This window comes from Rhynchophorus ferrugineus, unplaced genomic scaffold, assembly GCF_030347505.1.
Source record: "Rhynchophorus ferrugineus isolate W39M unplaced genomic scaffold, kcgeb_rfMv2 rfM2, whole genome shotgun sequence".
NCBI classification, from domain to species: Eukaryota; Metazoa; Arthropoda; class Insecta; order Coleoptera; family Curculionidae; genus Rhynchophorus; species Rhynchophorus ferrugineus.
This window is the reverse complement of record NW_027472581.1, coordinates 51,478,036-51,497,509: the sequence shown is the minus strand read 5'-3', so window position 1 is coordinate 51,497,509 and position 19,474 is coordinate 51,478,036. Positions and strand designations below refer to the sequence as shown.

The 19,474-nt window shown below is 31.2% G+C and overlaps 2 protein-coding genes and 1 long non-coding RNA gene across 6 annotated transcripts; 2 read left to right on the top strand and 1 right to left on the bottom strand.

The window, feature by feature from the left end:
* Positions 1 to 366: 366 nt before the first annotated feature.
* Positions 367 to 2,981, bottom strand: LOC143190090 (kelch-like protein 30). 3 transcript variants are annotated; one of them, XM_076394181.1, is made up of 8 exons: positions 2,775 to 2,970; positions 2,418 to 2,724; positions 2,001 to 2,357; positions 1,639 to 1,728; positions 1,260 to 1,455; positions 1,083 to 1,204; positions 802 to 1,026; positions 367 to 723 (listed from the first exon to the last, which is right to left on the bottom strand). In XM_076394181.1, the coding sequence occupies exons 1-8, from the start codon at positions 2,922 to 2,924 to the stop codon at positions 386 to 388; spliced, it is 1,785 nt and encodes a 594-aa protein (XP_076250296.1). In that variant the 5' UTR covers positions 2,925 to 2,970; the 3' UTR covers positions 367 to 385. The 3 variants fall into 3 exon arrangements, with proteins under 3 accessions (XP_076250296.1, XP_076250294.1, XP_076250297.1); XM_076394179.1 differs by having other exon boundaries at positions 2,001 to 2,724; XM_076394182.1 differs by lacking the exon at positions 1,639 to 1,728 and having other exon boundaries at positions 2,001 to 2,724; positions 2,775 to 2,981.
* Positions 2,982 to 7,715: 4,734 nt separating this feature from the next.
* Positions 7,716 to 8,183, top strand: LOC143190089 (uncharacterized). 2 transcript variants are annotated; one of them, XR_013004162.1, is made up of 3 exons: positions 7,716 to 7,832; positions 7,890 to 7,979; positions 8,059 to 8,183. It is a non-coding gene; the product is annotated as an uncharacterized LOC143190089 (long non-coding RNA). The 2 variants fall into 2 exon arrangements; XR_013004161.1 differs by having other exon boundaries at positions 7,732 to 7,856; positions 7,906 to 7,979.
* Positions 8,184 to 8,758: 575 nt separating this feature from the next.
* Positions 8,759 to 10,794, top strand: LOC143190088 (uncharacterized). Its single transcript, XM_076394178.1, has 3 exons — positions 8,759 to 9,066; positions 9,134 to 9,312; positions 9,434 to 10,794. Exons 1-3 carry the CDS (start codon positions 9,025 to 9,027, stop codon positions 10,752 to 10,754), a joined length of 1,542 nt encoding a protein of 513 aa, XP_076250293.1. The 5' UTR covers positions 8,759 to 9,024; the 3' UTR covers positions 10,755 to 10,794.
* Positions 10,795 to 19,474: the final 8,680 nt, after the last annotated feature.

Sequence of the window (19,474 nt, the reverse complement as noted above, 5' to 3'; positions counted from 1 at the left end):
ATAAAAAAAGGTTTTAATGCTTTAGTCGAGGACTATTAGCATCGCAGGTGAATTTCTGATGATAAATGCATTTTGTACCCTTTCAATATAATTATCAGTATCCAGACAAAGATTCCACGAGATTTACCGAGTGTCAAGTATGACTTTCTCATTTTATTTGTTATTCTAATGCCTTTTCCTGTAGAATATCTTATAAAAACATTCAATTTAGGCCTTCCCTACGCAAGTAGGTTTAAAAAATAAATAATATGGCATATAATAAGTATTTCCTTACGTGAAAAACAGTGTTGGACAGTGTTGAATTTCCTACAAGAACAAACAACTTCTCAAGTAATTAAAAATCTTTACATATTAAAAATAAAAGCACAGTATTCAAAATAATTTATTATAAAAGTTTACTAACAAATTCATTTTCTGTCGCATAATAAGGACAGGTAAATAACTTTGTGCAGACACTAGGATAGAACAATCTGCCATCTATATTTAATGCCTCACTGATGTTTTCAGTTTTTCGAAAAATCTCATTTCTCTTGAAGGTTTCTAAATTAAGCCTCTCAAAAATATAAACCAAATCACAGCGCTCATTTGTGCTTTTGTATAGAGTAAAGACCAAATTATTACACTGTACACTATCGATTTCGTCATATTCCTTAATCCTTGTATTCGTTATTGATTCAACTATTAAATTATTATCTACCAACTTTAGCTTTAGTAAAATTTTCCCTAAAAATCAAAACCACTTTCAAAAAAGATGTTTAGCCTATAGAAAAATTGCTAGTAATATATTTATAAAATGAGTACCTTTAATATAGAAATATTTTGAATCAGTAAATACAGCATAGGTTCCAATATTATCCAAAATGTCTTTACTAACAGCCATGTTAATCTTACCCCAAGATAGATGCTCTTTATTGAAAACATACACCTTTCCCTCTACCACATATATAAGGTATAATCTTCCACGGAAGGTGCAACATTTAAAATGCCTGCTTTGTGTGGGTAATGATGCCAAAGAACTCCATTCATCTAAAACATCAAATTAATGTAACCCAAGCGCTCCAATATTCAACTATTAATCACACCTGTTTTAAAATCATACCATAATATGTTATCCTGAGATACCCGAAATCGGCCAGTTCCGCCCATGATATAAAGGCAATCATCTAAAACTATTGCTTCAAAATGACGGCGGGGATGAGGAACACTAAACAAAAAATTAAGTTTTTTACTGAACTGTTTTTGTTTGCACATTAACTTACACACTAACTCTTGTCCAACGTTCAGTGAATGTATTAAACGCCCACAAGTTCAAATTCCAGTTGCCAGCTCCTATTAAATATTCACCACCAAATAACAACACTGAATGTTTGTATGGCAATAATTTAAAGCCTGCCAAATCCTTAATCTTATCCTCGTTTATCACAAATAACTCTTGAAATTTATTCACAATACTATCTAAAAATATATATCACTTGTGTGTATATACACTTACAATAACCTGGTGATCTCCATAACATCACACAAATTCTAAATGGCGGTAAACATATGAAGATTATTCAATGGAGACATCATATCAGAATCAAATTTCACATTATCAATTCTAGTCTATTGAATAACCCTATATTAACATACACTTACCGTACAGCAAAACAGCCATATCACTGTAATAAGGCGTTTCTCTTACTGTCGAAAAAATGTTAAACAAACGACGAGTTCTACCAAAATTGTCTAAAAATATGAGTCTCTAAATAAATCAAATCATGAAAAATTAAAATTGCCTTGTAATGGAATTATGTTTTAAGACATCAATTTATGCCAAAATATAATGTAACTTGCTTAAGTTTTTCCCTTTAGGATTTAGAAAGTTAATGAAAATTTAATATGATTACAAATATAAATTTTTATGATAATATTCTCACAAAAAATATTTATAATATTTATAATATTTAAATTGTTTATCTAGTTAACACAAATATGACATTAAACATATAAAATCTTACCCAGAATCACAATAGCCTTCTCAGTACCTCTTCTGACTCCTTTAGAACCATTACTTTCAAGTAATAGACATGGAACTATGGGTTTTTTACGGCTTATAGATTTACGTAGTTGTCTTGCTAACAATAAAGAATTCTCTGATACATGACAAGGTAATGATTCACTACTATTTAATCTCATAACTATGTCTAATATTTCCAATATATCTTGATTATCTCTAATATCATAAAAAACCATCATTTCATTTATATCATGTCGAGTACATTTCTTCATATTCACACAACTTAGTAACTTTAACAAAATTTTAGTAGGACCCATATCCTGATACTGTCCCTTATTTACATAAAACCAACTCATAGCTGCTAGAAAAACTGACATTTCAGTTATTGCATTTAAATTAACATGACCTAAATATGTACAAATTTCATCTAAACTAAGCTCTAATATTGAATCTGTCTCCCAAATTTGTGGAAATTCCTCCAAAGCCATATATTTTGCTTTTAAGCACAAAGGTGATATATCCAACAGTTCAGTAGTTTTCCATATACGCAAAGAAACAGAAGGAGTCATCATTTCCAATATCCTCTTCTCACAAATTATCCTGATTGCATTAAACTGTAACATGCAAGCAGCTTGAAGAACCAAATGTATATCATTCATATCGATAATGTAAGTTTCATCCCAAAGTAACAGCAAAATAATATTAAAAGACTTTAAATCTACTCCCTAAAAGCAACTAAAATTACAAAAAAAAAAGGACAAGAAAACAATGTTACCTCAATTTTTATATTTTTTTGTACGCTTTCTCTAAAACTACCCGTAAACATAGCAGAAAAATAATCACTATTATTTATTAATAACGATTTATCACATTCAATTGGATGCCCTTCGATCTCTAATACAATATTTTCCTTTTCGTTTTCCATGTTTAACTATCATAACTGTATCAACGTAAACGAGAGTATGAACAATAAGTAAAAAGTACCTAATATCACCAATTTAAGACGGTCAGAGTCGTGCGGCGTTGCCAATTATAAAATATTGGGGATTTTTAAAGGGATTTTAAATGGGCGCATGCCAAACAGTGTTTTAATTTGTCCATTTGCGGCTAGGTAGCTCGAGGTATAAATTCTACAATATTTATATTACAAATAAATGAAAAGAGTTTTGTAGGTGGAGTTATGCAGGTATTAAATATTTCTTATGCTTTTGAAATGGATAGATAGTTTGAACTTAGAAGTAAAGATTATTTCGTTATAACATCTGCACCACATGCATATTAGAGTATTTACAAGAAACATAAATACCAATGTGTCTCAAAATTGGTTAAGATAAATAAATGTATATTTAGGTAGGTAGTATACTTTTATTTAAATTTGGGAATTTTGATTATTGTTGTTCAGAGAAGGTTTTAAAAGTGACCAGAAGGATCTGGAACGGATGTTCAAGTTTAATATTTAAGATTATTAACTGCATTATTATTAACTGCTACTTATATGTTTATGATAAATTGATTATCAATTCTAATATATTTAAAAATCCATAATTTTAGCATTGTTCCTCTATATATATTACATAATAGTATAAAAGCGAGTTTTATTGTAAATATTTTCTCAATATTTTTTCCCAAAATACTGACGAAGACCATTGAAGAAAATCATAAATGGTTCCGAATATCTATGGTACTTAGAATTCCATCTAGTGAGATATTTTAAATCTTTTCATTTTGGGTCGGTTATGTTTTTTTTTTCAATTTGAACGAGAATGTAAATTAACTAGACGGGATTTCCACTCTTCCTTAATTGTACAATTTGTCGCCTTTGTGAATACTTAGCCACAGAAATAATCACCGACAATGCCAACAATATTGAAATTTCTTCGGGGGCTGTATTTGCCAAATGTGATATCTTAACACGTCGTAGGAATGTTAGAACTTCATAACCCATAATTTCTAAAGATGCGATGCTCAGATGCCCACATTTTTCTTATTCAGTTTATTCTACTGTATTTTGTGCCACCCTGGTTGAGTCTCATCAAATGCTGGTTTGTTCATATAGTATTCCAGTATTCTCTTTCTAATTCCCATTTATTCTTTATTAAATCCCCATTTATTATGTTCATTTTACAGAGATTTATTTTTAAAATTAGCCCAAGATATATTATTGGAGAGGATTTTAATGTTAAACATACAGCACAATTAATAACACCTGAAAAAAAAACGAATTACTCACCAGAATAAATATTACTAAATATAAATCATTCTGTGAGTAAACACACTTACTGGCCAGAGCTTGTGCGAAGTATCATGTGATCACACCCCAGTATTGTTAGCACTAGGCGCGACTAACCTGAAAAAAACAAAGAAGCCTAATCCTACTGACAAATTTACTAACTGGGACCCGTTTAGACTTATAATATAAGAACGTATAACGTATTCCAACCGAGTGATATAGAATCTACAATAGATACAAATCCTATTTATCAGGCCGATGTAGCTGTAAATCAGATTTCCCCAATGGAAGTTGCCACAGAAATTGATATTAACATCAATCCTAAAAAGGCTCAGGAATTGATGATATTTCACCTGGTTATTCAAGGAGCTTCCACGAAAAGCAATAATTATGTTGACATATATATTCAATGCCTGTTTGAGACTTAAGCATGTTTCGGAAATATTTAATGTTGCTAGAATAAATTTGCTTAAAGAACCTGATAAACCGGCAGACCAAGTTAGATCTTACAGGTCTGTTTCGCTGCTACCTGCGATATCAATATTATTTGAGAAAATGCTGTTAAAACGCATTAAATCATTTATAGAAATACCAGATTTCCAATTTGAAGTTTGAAATCACCGAGTAACAGCGGTTGTTAAAAAGTCATTCGAAGAAAAGACATACTGCCCTGCAATATTCATGGACGCCTCACAAGCTTTTGACAGGGTATGGCGTTTGAGATTAATATACAAAATAAGCAGATTGTTGCCGCCCAATTAGTGTCGACTCCTGGAATCATATCATTTCGAAAGAAAATTTAGAGTTACATGAACGAGCAATCTCTACACTCAACCCTATTTCGGCTGGAGTTCCACATATCCCTACAACAGAAGAAACAATACTTGGAATATTTGCCAACGACACAGTTTTCATGGTAAAAGATGTATATCTGTCTAAGGCTGGAGATAACGTCCAAGTAACGGTCAACAAAATCTACAAATGGACTATAGACTGGAAATTATAGCTTAATAGCACCAAATCTGTCCATGTTAATTTTGCATTGCGGTAAAATGACAAAAACATAATTATATCACTTGACAGGTGCCTGTAATTTTAGTAATCTTAGTGTCATCTAGGTGTCATTTTATCAATCAGCTAAATACTTCGGAATACATCTCGGTGGTAGGTCAAACTTCATGTTAGACAAAAAGCAGAGCAAATTAGATTCAAAATCAAGCATTTGTATTGGTTAGTTGAAAAATACTCTCCACTTGATCTTAAATAAAAGAGATTGGTTTATCAGTCAATCATAAAACCTTGGATCCATGGTGTGCAAATATGGAGTTGACAAACGCTGTATATTAACAATTCGCCAAACATCAGTCTTACGAATAATTACCATAGAAAAAAATAATTACCAATGCTTATCTCTGCGTAACCAACGAAGAGCTACACGATGATTTCACGAAGTGCTCCAAGATTTCGCATTAAAACATGAAATACGGTTGCTAAATCATAGCAACGTGGAAGCTGTACAGCTAGTGGACAACACGCAGGAAATCTAAAAGATCGAAGCGAACCAAACCACAGGAACTTGTTTAGTTTGTATAACTGTATTAGTGTATAGGTGTATATTCCCCATAATTCATAATATATGGTAAGCCAATAATAATAATTTTATAGTTGCCTCTGTGAATATAAATTATAACTAAAATAAATATAACAATAAATTATAAACTAAGCAATAATGTAAGCCACCCGAATGTATTGTTTTCGTGGCGGCGATGATCAAACCATCAAAAGAAGATTATAAATTAAACTTATATCTTGGTGTTGACTTCCCTTAAACTGGTCCACAACAACGAACCATTTCTGAATTACTGAACCGCTCTGGCGTAATCTTGAAACGGAGATGCAGTTCCGTCAGACAGATGGATCAGGTGTCGTTCCCTACATATATATGAATAATTACAAATATCCCTCAATAACGACAACTTGGCGTTATTACCGACAGGCCTTTTGTCAGATCTGATATATTAATTGTTTTTACTAAATCCTTGTTCGGACGAAGAAACCTCTGCAAGTCTTGGACAATAGTTAATTTGTGAGTTGAAACTAAATATGTATTTAAATAAACTATCAAAAATAAAAATATTTAAATAAAATTAGACAACTCACGATATAATTCTGAACTATCCGTCAAACTGTCGATACAAGTGTGTAAACATAACTAACTAAAATTTACCCCGCTTAGCACCCTATCCCGTACCAGAGCCTTTTCAAAAATGTTCACACTTGGCTAATATAAACAAGTCTCATCTCTAGGAAGAAATATGACCACTCGCCGCGGGGAACGACCCAAAAGACTATAGTTCACGACATATCCCTAATACGAATTTAAATTTAATTTACCATAAAACTTTTTTGGTATAATACCTTAAAAGTGGCCACGTAATTTCCCTGCACAATATGCGTATCCGAAGGAACGTTATTTGGAAGCAATTATTATGATTTTCAATATTGGCCGAGAAATGGTTGAGTCATATCCCATCCCAGAAAGAAATAAGCGTAATGGATCTGGTAGAAACAATTCTTGCATTTTTATCTTTCCTTCGGCACCACATTATCTAGACTTAGCCTTACAGTATTGACAAACGATTATAATTTCCCTAATTGTAACTGATTTGTTGCCACCATAATGTATGTTCAGATGATAGTGGAATGCTGCTCATTTCTGGATTACAATAATTTGCCACAATTTCATTATATGGTGCTCGCCGTTGTTGTTTTGATGTGCACAAATTCATTGCATTCTACTAAAAATAAAAGTCAAGAAAATCCTCGTACCCTAAATTTGCGGCTAAATAATAACAAATGTGAAATATATTATTATTTTAGTTACAATCACACGGTGGTCGTTATCGACGAATCTATTGTAGGCAAATTTAGATTATTTGCCTTAATACATTTTAGTTCAATTTATTCATTTATGTTCTTTTTGCTGTTAGTTGCACAAAACCTATCCTTTTACTGTGAAATATGATAAGGTCGAAGGGAAGATTTGTCGTTGAAGATTGAACATTGTCGAGAATAATGTTGAAAATCGAAGCGCCCTAAAAGTTTAAATGTTAGAAAGCGGAAAATGGAGAAAAGGAGACTCAGACATTTGATACAAATCTGACTACTATGCAAAACTAGTTTTTTTGTTTTATATTATGATATTTTAGTATTTGCAAAATCTAATTAACAAAAAAATTATTTGGTATGTTTATGAATTAGGTTGCAACGAATTGCAGACTTGATGAACGGCAAAATTTCAATTTGCAACTGGCGGCAAATGTATAGATACTCTTATTATTTAACTCTCTATTTAAATATACGTACTGTATACTATTTTCTCTATATTTAAATACTAATTTAACAAATCGGCAACGTATCAGTCGGCCTAACGTCATTTTGCCCTCGAATGATAGATCATAAATGGTGTTATTATCTAATAGTCGCGTCTTTTTCTATATGTCTTGTTTACCAGAGTTGTGGTTAGAAGTTATTTTTAGGTTAATTTTTTATTTACATTTTGTTGAGGTAATATAATTATTTCGTAGAGAAAATTAGCGACAGGTAATGCGAAAATAAGTGTATAAGGTACGAATTATTAGTAAAATATTATCATTTTAGAACACTAATTTTGTAGATGGCTATGGAACAAAGGGTATTTTTTATGTTAAATAATTTGGAAGCAGAACTTATTTGAAGGTTATAGTAAAGGTATGATTGAAATATGGTCATGTTTATATACGTGTTTTGCTTATTTGTTATTATACTTATTATCTTTTTAATTTTACAGATATTTCAAAAGATGAAAAAAGCTGAAAGTTTAAATGAAATGTCAGAATTTTCAGATAGTGTAAATATAAGGTGTACTTAATAGAAAGTGGTTGAAATAAGTTGATAATAGAGAATTTGAAGCTTTGTGATTTGTTATTTCTTTTGGTTTAGATAATTCCTCGGAGCAGATAAATAATGCCAAAATATTATATTATTTTAACAAATTTTATTGCAATAAATGTAATAAAATAAAGAAAATATAATTTAAGAAATACACATTTAGAGATAACATACAAACCGTCTAAATAAAATATTAAAATAAAGATTTGAATCAAAATAACTTATGTTACATTTTCCTTTCGAATTGCTTTTTGTTAAAATCTCTTAAGCATAGATAGTTTCCAACACCAAATCGTTATACATAACAGAACTAAATTCAAAGTTCTGCGTCAACTAGCCAATCATATACTAGATTTTCACTTGCCTATAGTATGGAAAAAAAACAAGAAAATCAATAAAATTTACAGAAAAAATCTATGATCAAATTCAATTATTTTCAAGTACTGTAAAAAATGTTTTAATTGAATTTCAAATATTTTTCTATTCAGCTATTTCAAAGATATATCTCTTACTTTTAGTTTATTATCATATATTAATTATTTATGACAGCAATTATATTTTCTATAAATGGTTATGACTTCCAAAATATGTTGACATATAATTATAAAAAATACTTAATCATAAAAGTATAAATTAAAGTATGCGTTGATAATGACAATAATATAACATTTTGGCAAGAACCAGAATAAATAAATAAGTAAAGATTACTGTAATAAAACCCAATCCAATGCAGGTTATGTGTTTAAATTTATTTATGTGTTTTATTTTATACGTTTATCTACATTTACCGTAACCAAATACTTTTTCATTAACGTTTGCATGCATCTTAACTATACTCTGTGATCTCATATAAAATAAAAATAGTATGGAAGATTCAGATTCTGATCAAGAAGTTTATCCAGTACAGGTATGAAAAGTATTAACTTTTTATACTTAGAACATGATTATTTTGTACATAAAACTTTTATGTACAGTTTCAGACTATAAGGGAATTATTCTCTTATCGTGATCCTCTTTCGCAAAGTGAAATTTTAAGAGCTACGGCTGAAAATAATATAGACAGGCTAAAACAATTAATTTCTCAGGGTAAATCTGTAAATATAAGTGACAACTTAGGAAATACTGCTTTACACACAGCTGTGTTAAAAAAATTGTAAGGATTTAATTTTTTTTGTACAAGACATTGGAAACCAATGCAGGGCTTTGGTGTAATCCAATACTTGCATTGATTTTCATAAAATACGTTATTGAAATAAGATATCTTATTTTTTAAGGCCAGATATAGCTGATTATTTATTAACTCTTGAGGAAATAATAATAGATAAACAGAATTTTCAAGGAAGCACTCCATTATGGTATGCAGCTAAAGCAGGACATACTTATTTAACAAAGAGGCTTATTGAAAGAGGAGCTGATGTAAATCTTGCTACCTTAGAATTGGTTACACCATTACATACTTCAGTTAGACATCCCGAAGTAGTTAAATTGTTAATTGAAAATGGTGCAAATATTAATGCTTTAGATTATACTGAGGAAACACCATTACATGATGCAATCAGTGGAGGTTTTTTTGAAACTACGTGCATGTTGCTGTATTATAATGCTGATGCCAATATACCTGCTGAAAATGGATTGACACCTTTTATGCGTGCCATTATTAAAGACGATTTATTGATACAAGAGCTCTTATTGGAATATGTTACTGATTTTAATGGTGTTACAGATGAAGGAATGACTGTTTTAAAACTAGCCTTAACTCATAATTGTCCATATGTAGAAGAAATTATTAGAAGAGGAATAGATGTTCATCATCAGCCTGGCTTCTACAGTGTCTACATAACTTGCCTGAGAATGCCCAATCTGGATAAATTTGAAACAGTCTGGAAATATTACACCTATCAAGATAATGATGTAATGGATTTTTTTGCATTGATGTTACTCCATCTTGATGATAACTATTATATTTATCACTATGTACGAATAATCATTGAAAGTGAAAATGTTGAAGCATTTTTCAAAATACTTCGTTTAGAACCTTTTCTTAATTTTTCCAGAAACATATTATCATTGTTTCCTGATGTTCTGTTGTTAGTTCCAAAAATTGTATGTCTTTATTTAACCTATGGGTATAAATTAACTGGCAAAGCTATTGGTTTAATTTATAAAATATTTGGTCGTAAGGACTTGTTGGATATATGTCTTCATATGGATATTGATATGAAAGAACACGACGATACCTTTGGCGTGGCAAGAGCACTCTATGATACTTCACTGAGCATTGAACAAATAAAACTCAAGTTCGCTGAAAACTTTGAACTCGCCACTCCCGATTCGCTCCTACAAATATTACCTTATTTTAAAATCAGTAAAAAGCGCATATTTTATAACCATTTGCATACTATGCAAAGGGAATTCGAGTTCGTGTGTGATTTGCCGTCCCTGCTTGAACTGGCTAGAAATAAAACCAGGGACTATCTCATAGCAAAGTACAAATTATACTCCGCAAAGGAATACTACTTCTTCCTTAAGGACCTTGAGATGCCAGAAGCCTATAAAGATATATTAACATTTCACATGCCAATATACAAACTCTGAATTTATTTTTTTATATTGTAATAAAAATGTTTTGTAAACATACTGTTGTTTTATTTCTAAATAATTGAACATAGTATAATTAAAATTTATTTAATTTTGATTGACTGATATAATTTCCGACAATTTCATGGTTTTAACTAACTCAACTTAACTAAACTTTATAATTTGTGTATGCGCACAATAAGCCAAAAAAATGTCAAGTTTTTGCATAGATTAAATGAGAATGCTGGATACTGAAAATAGTAATTACTATGTACATTTCGGCGGTTCTTTTTTAATTCCTGATGGCAGATGAAGGTGTAAGAACACTTTCCTGTATAAATTGTAAGTGATGGAAAGATGGTGATTGTTGCATGGAGCGGTAAATTATATATGTGTTTATATTTTTCAGCGGTAGTATAAGCGAGACGGAGACATACATATTCCTTCACGTAATAACTTTAAAAACGAAAAGGAAAACATTTATTGCCGAATACTATTAGCGTACAATTAATAATTTCCTTTTAATCGAAGTTTAATTACTTTTATATTTGAATGTTCTGTGGATCTGTAAAAAGAAATGGAAATTTTCTATGGAATGGAATAATACCCCACAAATGCTTTATAGATATTATACGATTCCTGGTCAAGGCGCCGGTCGTTGTATCCAAATAGTATACATCTCAGCATTCCCATCGCCCGGTCCCGGTACCATTCGCCCGCCTTGATTAGCGAATGAGTAATCAGGTGCCCTTTACGTAATTCCTCCACAATGCCGTTTTATATTTTCTTACATTCAGCCATTCTGAAGTCGGTTCTGTACTCAGAACTGTAAAAGCATAACATATATCAGTTTTCGACTTAACTACGTATATGTCGTCAAGACAAATAAACAAAACTGCATAAAACAAATGCTCAAAAGTCAACCATTGGAAACTGTTTCAAAATTCCAATCAATTTCAAGACAACTGCTAATACCATACTGCCGAAACCTAATAAAAATCCATATCATAATTATCTCATCAAACACAATTAACATTAATTTAAAATTCAGTCATTTTCAACATTTCCGCACAAGAGCTGATACCCATCTGGTCTTCCAGGTCCCATACATTTATCAGTCTTCATATACCATTCATAATCTTTGCTTCTTGAATGTCGCTAATCTCGCTGAACAAACACAAGCTTCACAAATTATCATCTCCAAATTCACCTCTTCATGAAGATCATTCATAACTTTGATCTATACTAGTCTGTATCAATTTCACATATTTTGAAATTCATCAAAATGTAATATTTGCTTTCTTAAATATGACGGACATGTAAATATAAACGTCGATCAAAATAAAATCGATCGTCATAAACTTGGAATAGCATCGTAATCGTAACCGTATAACTCTGTCTGTATGAATAAACTTCAATAGATTTTGAATAATCAAATATCTAATATCACCAAATACAAATACTGCATATAAAACTAACATTGACTTTTACATTTCAAAACGATCAACTAATTGTTCTCTTTCTCAAAGTCATCTCGAATCATTGTTCATCAATTTGGTTAACGTTTACAAACTATTCAAATAATTGTCCATTAATTTTCAAAAATATCTCGACCATATCAAAGTTCTAAACATTTGTTTCACTGTTCGGTTTATTCACAATTCCAATTGCATCGATTTACGTAATAATGTTCTTATACGATCATCGTTAACAACACATGATTGACATCATCACCAACGTCAACTAACTCATACACTGCAATTAATGTCATAAAATTTCGAATAATATTTACTAAGTCTCCCCATCTCATGTCTTCACTAAGTCTCGCAATCTCGTGAATAGGTCAGAGCTGTCCTGCACCTCCTATTCTTCAATATTCGACAATTGTATTCAAACCATTTAAATCTATTCTTCCTCCTATTCTTCATATTGTACTGTATGATCTCGATTCATTCAAAATATCACTTCACAGTACTCAAGTGCTTGTTAACTCTTTATTCGACAAATGTATTCAAACCATTTCAATCTATTCTTAGTACATTAATCGTAAAAATTCAATCAAATTTTTCAGCGAAAACACTTGCTGATCTTCAACATCCAATTATCTTTACGAAAACTCTCAAACACTAGACGAAGTCATGGCAAATCAGCTAAATCATACAAAACACGCCGTTCTGCATGAGTTTAAACAGTTCATCTCTATAGTCGTTGAACCACCAAACAAGTTTTTACATAATGAATGATATTGTTCTTAAAAAGTCACAGTAATGGTCGTGTGGAATAAAATCTGTTTTCTGAAAATCTGACAAATATTCGTACACAAGTATTTAATCAAATTCCGAAGTTATCAGGTACAGTATATATTTTATTTAGTTTTTACTCCAACAAATCCAGGTCAGAAGCAATGCATTTGTTGTTTCTTTAAGCAAGCTAGCATTGTTCCTTAACGGCTTCATTCAAAGATATAAAATCCACGACATTATAAGTCATCAGTTTTCTATTCGGCAAGTAACACGGCGATCACATATACAAATTCATAGGACAGCAGTTTATCAGTTATTCCAATATATATTATTTTTTGGTCACGACTAATCGGTATATCTTCTATAAACAATCGGTCCGTTTGTAATTAGGCTGGTTTTCATTTTCGTAGCGTCAGATTAATCTTGGTCCACAGCGTACGCCTATATCTCGGAACACACAAAGAAGTTTTTCGCAGCGACACTTTTCTTCACCGTAAATATTTCCAATGTTTATTTCAACCTTATCGTCTTCTCGAATTGCTAAACAGTCAAACCATGTCCGTTTTATTTTCTAGCATCATAATTCGTTCTTTATTTTTCAATAACATCACATTTTACAGATTTTTAAAAGTCTTAATCCATGACAGGTCGTTACCATACACTACGACAATGTTATATATTACGCTAGGTTGACCAGTTTACAATCCAATCAGGACCAACACTGTTCCTCATAAAACTTCGTACAGGAAAGAAATTAATAGTTCGCTTAATAAATATTTCTCCAGATTTTCAAACACATGGTCGAATAATAACACGTAAACTTTGATTGTCTATAAAATAATATGTCTTTCATTTAATCCAATTCGCATAATGTACGGATTCACTGTATTTACTGCAGAATCCACGCAATCGTAACAATTTCTTCAACACTACCGCCGTTAATAATTCACTTCGCTTCTCTACATAAACATTTACTGTGTCTTTCATCAAAGCGTTTGTAGGGTCACTTCAATCTTGGTATGAAAGGAAATATTGTACGAAGTACCGAACTTCTGCTTATCGTCTTCTTTCAGCTTAATAACTTGCAAAAATTCTCAAAGTTCTCGGTAAACAGTTTAAAGTACTCTTTATACACGTTCAACTTATTGATCTTCATCAAACAAAACTGTTTCGTGCACTTGTCAAGAATTCGTCCCATTACTTGTCAGCTAAACAACTTCTCAAAATTGTCTTTTCGTCATATGCCAATTCGATCTTCTTGGCATTCACAATTTAACAAACAATCGATCTTCTTTAATATAATTTTCCCTTAGATTAGCACGTAGATCAACCGCGATGTAACAAATTTCAGTCTCAATACATGTTTCTCTTGAAACAATGATCACAAACTCAAAAAACAGAAATTCAACAAAGAGAAAGTATCGATCTTTCTGTGGCTTTTCGTAAAACATGAAACTGGTGGGTCAGCAGAGGGTTAGAATCAACAGATATCTTAACATATATCTTTAGAAACTCAATCCGGATAGTCATAAATTAAACGAACAAGAATATCACATGTTGTTCCATTATATAATTTTCATTCTTCTTAATTCTTTCTTTCTTGAACCCCAATAATCAACATCATCACGTCTCGGCTCAAATAACAAGCAATCCCGGCTGTTATTCTCCACGACCCAACGTCTGGTGATGTTCGAGCAGGCATTATGGGTACTAAGATTTTCCATGATTCAACTTGTGCAACAACTAGACAGTATCGGTCTCAATCATTGCCCTCCAAGTCTTCATATGCAAAATCTCAGTAACAAAAGTCACACGTCTCGGCTCAAATAACTAGCAGACAGTATCGGTCTTGGTTGTTATTTTTCCTAGCCTAAACGCTTTCCGACCTTTGCCAACATCACCAGGACCTCAGGACATCAACATCATCAAACTTCGTGATAATCAAATTTTTAATTTCGTTCACTAATGCGTTCACGTCTACTATAACATCTTTCGTTTTGATGTTTCAGTTCATCTCCGTCACCTTACTGCATCTACGTCATCACGTTACTTTCATTCACCTTTCTAAATTCTCCTTCGGACTTCTGCATCAATTTTCACTTGCTTCTGTAACTTCAATACTCGTCATTTGAATACATAACAAATTTTACTTTCTGTCCTCATCGTAACGTCGCTTCTGTTTCAGTAATATGTAAAGACGTAAGAATATTCACAATTTTTTCATTATATTGTTGATTTTAACTATTATATCGTCGAACCCAAACATTTTTTTATTATTTAATTAATATATTGTTACTAGTCGTTTCCGTCTAACCTACAATTTGTCTTTATAATAACTTAAATCTAGATATTTAACTAGGAAGACCCATCGGCCCTATCTCAGTCTCTGGTGAAATGATGTTTATACATGTCACTGCTGAATTTTTTAATATATACACCTCACTACACAACACTACACAAGATCAGATGATTTGATTCTTTTGAGTCTGTGTCCTGTTCTGGTGGTATACAATAGTTGCAATATTTCAATATTCGTATGAGAATGGACTCTTTCCTCATGCCCCCTTGCACTTCTCTTGCTTTCTTGACTGACTGTGGGTATCTGAAGGTCTCAATGTAGGTAATCAGTCCTATAGTATTTGGGTGCACCCACAATGCCTCTCAGGAGTTTGTTCTGAAAAATTTGTATTTGATTTATATTACTCTTTGCAATAGATCTATCCCTACAATTGAACTCCGTATGTCCATATAGTATTTGCTTATTGTTAGAACTGATTTGGTGAAGGTGTTTGGGCAATTAAAACACTGGATTCAACTGAGTCACTCTCTATTTATTTCGACAAACAACTCGGTCAAAGCCCCAACACAGAATGAATCAAGATGGCGGGATCTTCATCCTGTCCGGGTAGCATTAGTACGAGCATGCGCCGTAGTGTTTATTATAGTTTACAGGAAACTACTTTAATATCGACTATGCAACCAAATATATATGATGACGTCAGATGTAGGCGCACCCACCCAATTATTTATATATCCAACATTCCGTCATCCTGACTTCGCAGCGTCCTCGCAAGACTTCACTCCGGCTGCTCTTGGAACATTGTAGTTGGTGGTTTTGGTCTTTCTATAATTGAAAAATAGTCTTTACTACATGATCTATTAAAATGTCTTACCTTGATGATTTCTTCCTTCATTGTTTCATTTTATACCTTCCATGCAGTTTGTCTTATAACTTCTGTGAAGTCAATTTTATACTTTTTGGCTGAACTGTAGGCAATGCCTTCGGTGAGGTTCAACTGCTAGACTCAATTTTAACTTCTCTGTATGGCCTGGTGCATTATATGCTTCTTATTCTGTGAGTTTTCTTACGAACCTTATAATTAATATATTGTCAGAACAACTCCCAAGTATTTAACTCTACATCCTCCTACGATTATTTTATACTTTTTGCATTTGATATTTAGAATTTTCCATCCAACAATAGTCTAAATTATTTACTTAAAATAATTACTTTGCCAATTTTCACATTGTTTAATAGCTTTGCACCTTTATATTCTCAAGTTCTACTCCGATCTCCAAAACTATATTTCTTGTTTTTTGTTTTCCAACTAAATATTATTTTAATTACATTTACTGCAATATTTTATAACATTTTGAAACTTTATAACCAATAAAACTATCCAACAACTACAATATTATCCTTTTCAATGTACACCTCAACTGAACAATCAAACTCATGTTTGCTGTATAAATATTATTTACTTTACCCAACTAGAAATTATTTAACCCTATTGCCTTTTTGCAAACCTTTGTTGTATTTTACTTTCACACTATTCTTGTTCATGTATTTCATTACTCGATTTCGATTTTGATCATTTATTACCTTTTAACTAAATTGTATCTATTTACTAGCCTGATTTCATATGACTATTGATCTTCATCGCTATGTTCTTAATAGATTTATTTTATATTCCATGTATTCATTAAAACATATACATTCTTGTATTTGCGTTTAAAAATTAATTTATTCTCTGATTAGTTGCTCTCTTATAACAAAATTTTATTAACTTCTTGTTATGTTCCCTGCATTTCGATCATAAATGTTACAGAATTATATTGAATGTATGAATATACTACAATTTTTAAATTTATAAATCCAAAATTTTAATGTGTGTCCCTAGTGTAAGCGTTTACCTATGATTATATCCATGTCTAGAGAATTATTGACGAAAGTAGGTGATTTCTCGTACAGAAAGTTAATTCAGGTTAATATCATGCATCAGATCTTTCAAAGGTACAACCTCTAAATTGATAATAATCTCAAGCCATATCTAAATACAGAATTCATGCAACTACAATTGGCACATTCATTAGATTTAAGAAGGTTGTTCTGCTATCTTTTTTATGTTAATTATATAATATTAACCAAAATTAAAAGGATTTGGATTAGTTTACATTAGATAAATTCAAGTTATAAAACTTTTTGTTTTATTTAATTCTCACTTATTTAACTTATTTAATTAATTTATAGATAATTTGACAAATAAAATGTGAGTATATTCCTTTAAAGAAAATATTTTATTTTAATCATTTGCTATTTATATATTTGTAACAAAATATAAACTATACAATTGCTGTATTTTCAATGTCAATAGTTCTATTCAAGATTATTATTAATTTAGACTATCATTTTGATTTTATTCCCAAAGTATTTTAAATTTTCTGAACTAAACTATCCATTTGAAGCCTTTATTTGTATTCATTTATTCAAACTATTCACACATTGATATGATCTGTTGTCAACCCTAACTTTGAATTAAAATTAATTAACTTCATAATTTTGTCGAGAATGTTATTACAGCAGTACACTTTATAACATTTCTTTCGTCCGAGGGTTAAAAATCTGTTGTTTGAACGTTTATTTTAAAATTCTCAGAAAGTATTATACTAATTAAAATTCTATTGATATTACCCAAAAATACATAGTGTTTATAGGAAATATTATCATTGCTACAATTGAGCATCTATTAATTAAATTTAAACCGAATGAAATTTACATTTAACTTGAAATATAGCAACATTATTATTTAACATAATTTATCCTATAACTTTATAATCTAATTTTGCTGAAATTATTTAGCAACTAATCAGATTGCCCTATTAATTATATATTTTAATGAATTATGTTTGTTTTTAAATTGAATGGTCATAATTCGTATGTTTGTTGATTGCAAATTATTTAAATCTTGTTTGAAATTAATAAAGTCTATTCTTTCTAATTTTTACATGGAATTTGAAATAGTAATCTTGGATGTTAAAAGTATCTCGATTCCTAATTTTTGCGTTATTGTATACTAATTTTGGCTGATTTAATAACAATGGTTAATTTACCCCTATGTGCATCTTACAAAGTTTACTGTGGAATAATTTGCTATTTTCTTCCAATAGGTCTGCTTCTGTGTGAATGCTGTTAGTTCCTTCTTTTCTTGTGTCTATGTAACTTTTGCATAACAGCCGATGTGTTATTTTGTAATCTCTACCTGGTTTTCTATAATAATGTACTCCAAACAAAATACTAATTAGCTTTAATCCAAACTCATGTGGATTTACTACTTATACTACCAAACCCATGTTTTCTAGTATTCTCCCACCTTACTAATTTTGTGTACATTAATAGGATGTCTATCTTACTTCCATCAATTTTGTGTACTGGTAATACTTAATGCTTGTGCTTGCTACTGATTTGCTTCTAAAACCTGGCCATTATTGACGTCTTTTACTGACTACATGATTGACTTTGTAACTACTTGATTTTGTTTCTGAACAGCCTGTTTGTTTATGTCCACATTGTGTTGGTCCGTTTGTTGAATTTTTGCTTATTGATAGCCTGTGTGTTGACATTCGCCATATTGGCAACATGTGTAATTCTAGAGGTTTTATTTACTATTTTTGTTACTGTTTGATTACTACTTGATATTCTATGATTACTACTTTTATTGTACTTGGCTGTTTGATGTCATCCACCATATTGGCAGCATGTGTATTTATTGAGGTTTTCTTTACTAATTTTGATACTGCTTAATTACTACTTTCATCACTACTTTGTTATAAACCTTATTGGCTGTATATTTGCTTATTGCTGAAATTTTGTCAATAGTTCTTCCTCTTGATGGCTCGTTTGTTGACAACCACCTTGCTAGCGGCTCGTCTATTATTCTTCATAATCTTGATAGCTGGTGTTGACCTTTACCTTATTACCACCTGGTTGTTAACAAACATTTTGGTGAACCCCTTTTAGACGCTTATTTGTCAACATGGCAACATGTTTGTGGCCAGTCGTCTAGTTGGCGACAGCTACTGGTTTCCCCCTAATGATAGCAGTCTGATTGCAAACGCCCATTAGGTTGGCATGGCTGTTGCTGCTGTTCTCGATGTTAGTGGTCTAATTGCAGACAACTATATTGTCGGCCTGGAAGCTAATACTCACTCTAATAA

Excerpts from the sequence above, each read along its gene's own strand:
- LOC143190090 (XM_076394179.1), bottom strand. The coding sequence starts at position 2,924 with ATGGAAAACGAAAAGGAAAATATTGTATTAGAGATCGAAGGGCATCCA. Across the intron at positions 2,725-2,774 it reads AAAAAAATATAAAAATTGAG|GGAGTAGATTTAAAGTCTTT; the intron begins GTAACATTGTTT and ends AGTTGCTTTTAG. Across the intron at positions 724-801 it reads AAAATATTTCTATATTAAAG|GGAAAATTTTACTAAAGCTA; the intron begins GTACTCATTTTA and ends TTTGATTTTTAG.
- LOC143190088 (XM_076394178.1), top strand. The coding sequence starts at position 9,025 with ATGGAAGATTCAGATTCTGATCAAGAAGTTTATCCAGTACAG. Across the intron at positions 9,067-9,133 it reads AAGAAGTTTATCCAGTACAG|TTTCAGACTATAAGGGAATT; the intron begins GTATGAAAAGTA and ends TTTTATGTACAG. Across the intron at positions 9,313-9,433 it reads ACAGCTGTGTTAAAAAAATT|GCCAGATATAGCTGATTATT; the intron begins GTAAGGATTTAA and ends TTATTTTTTAAG.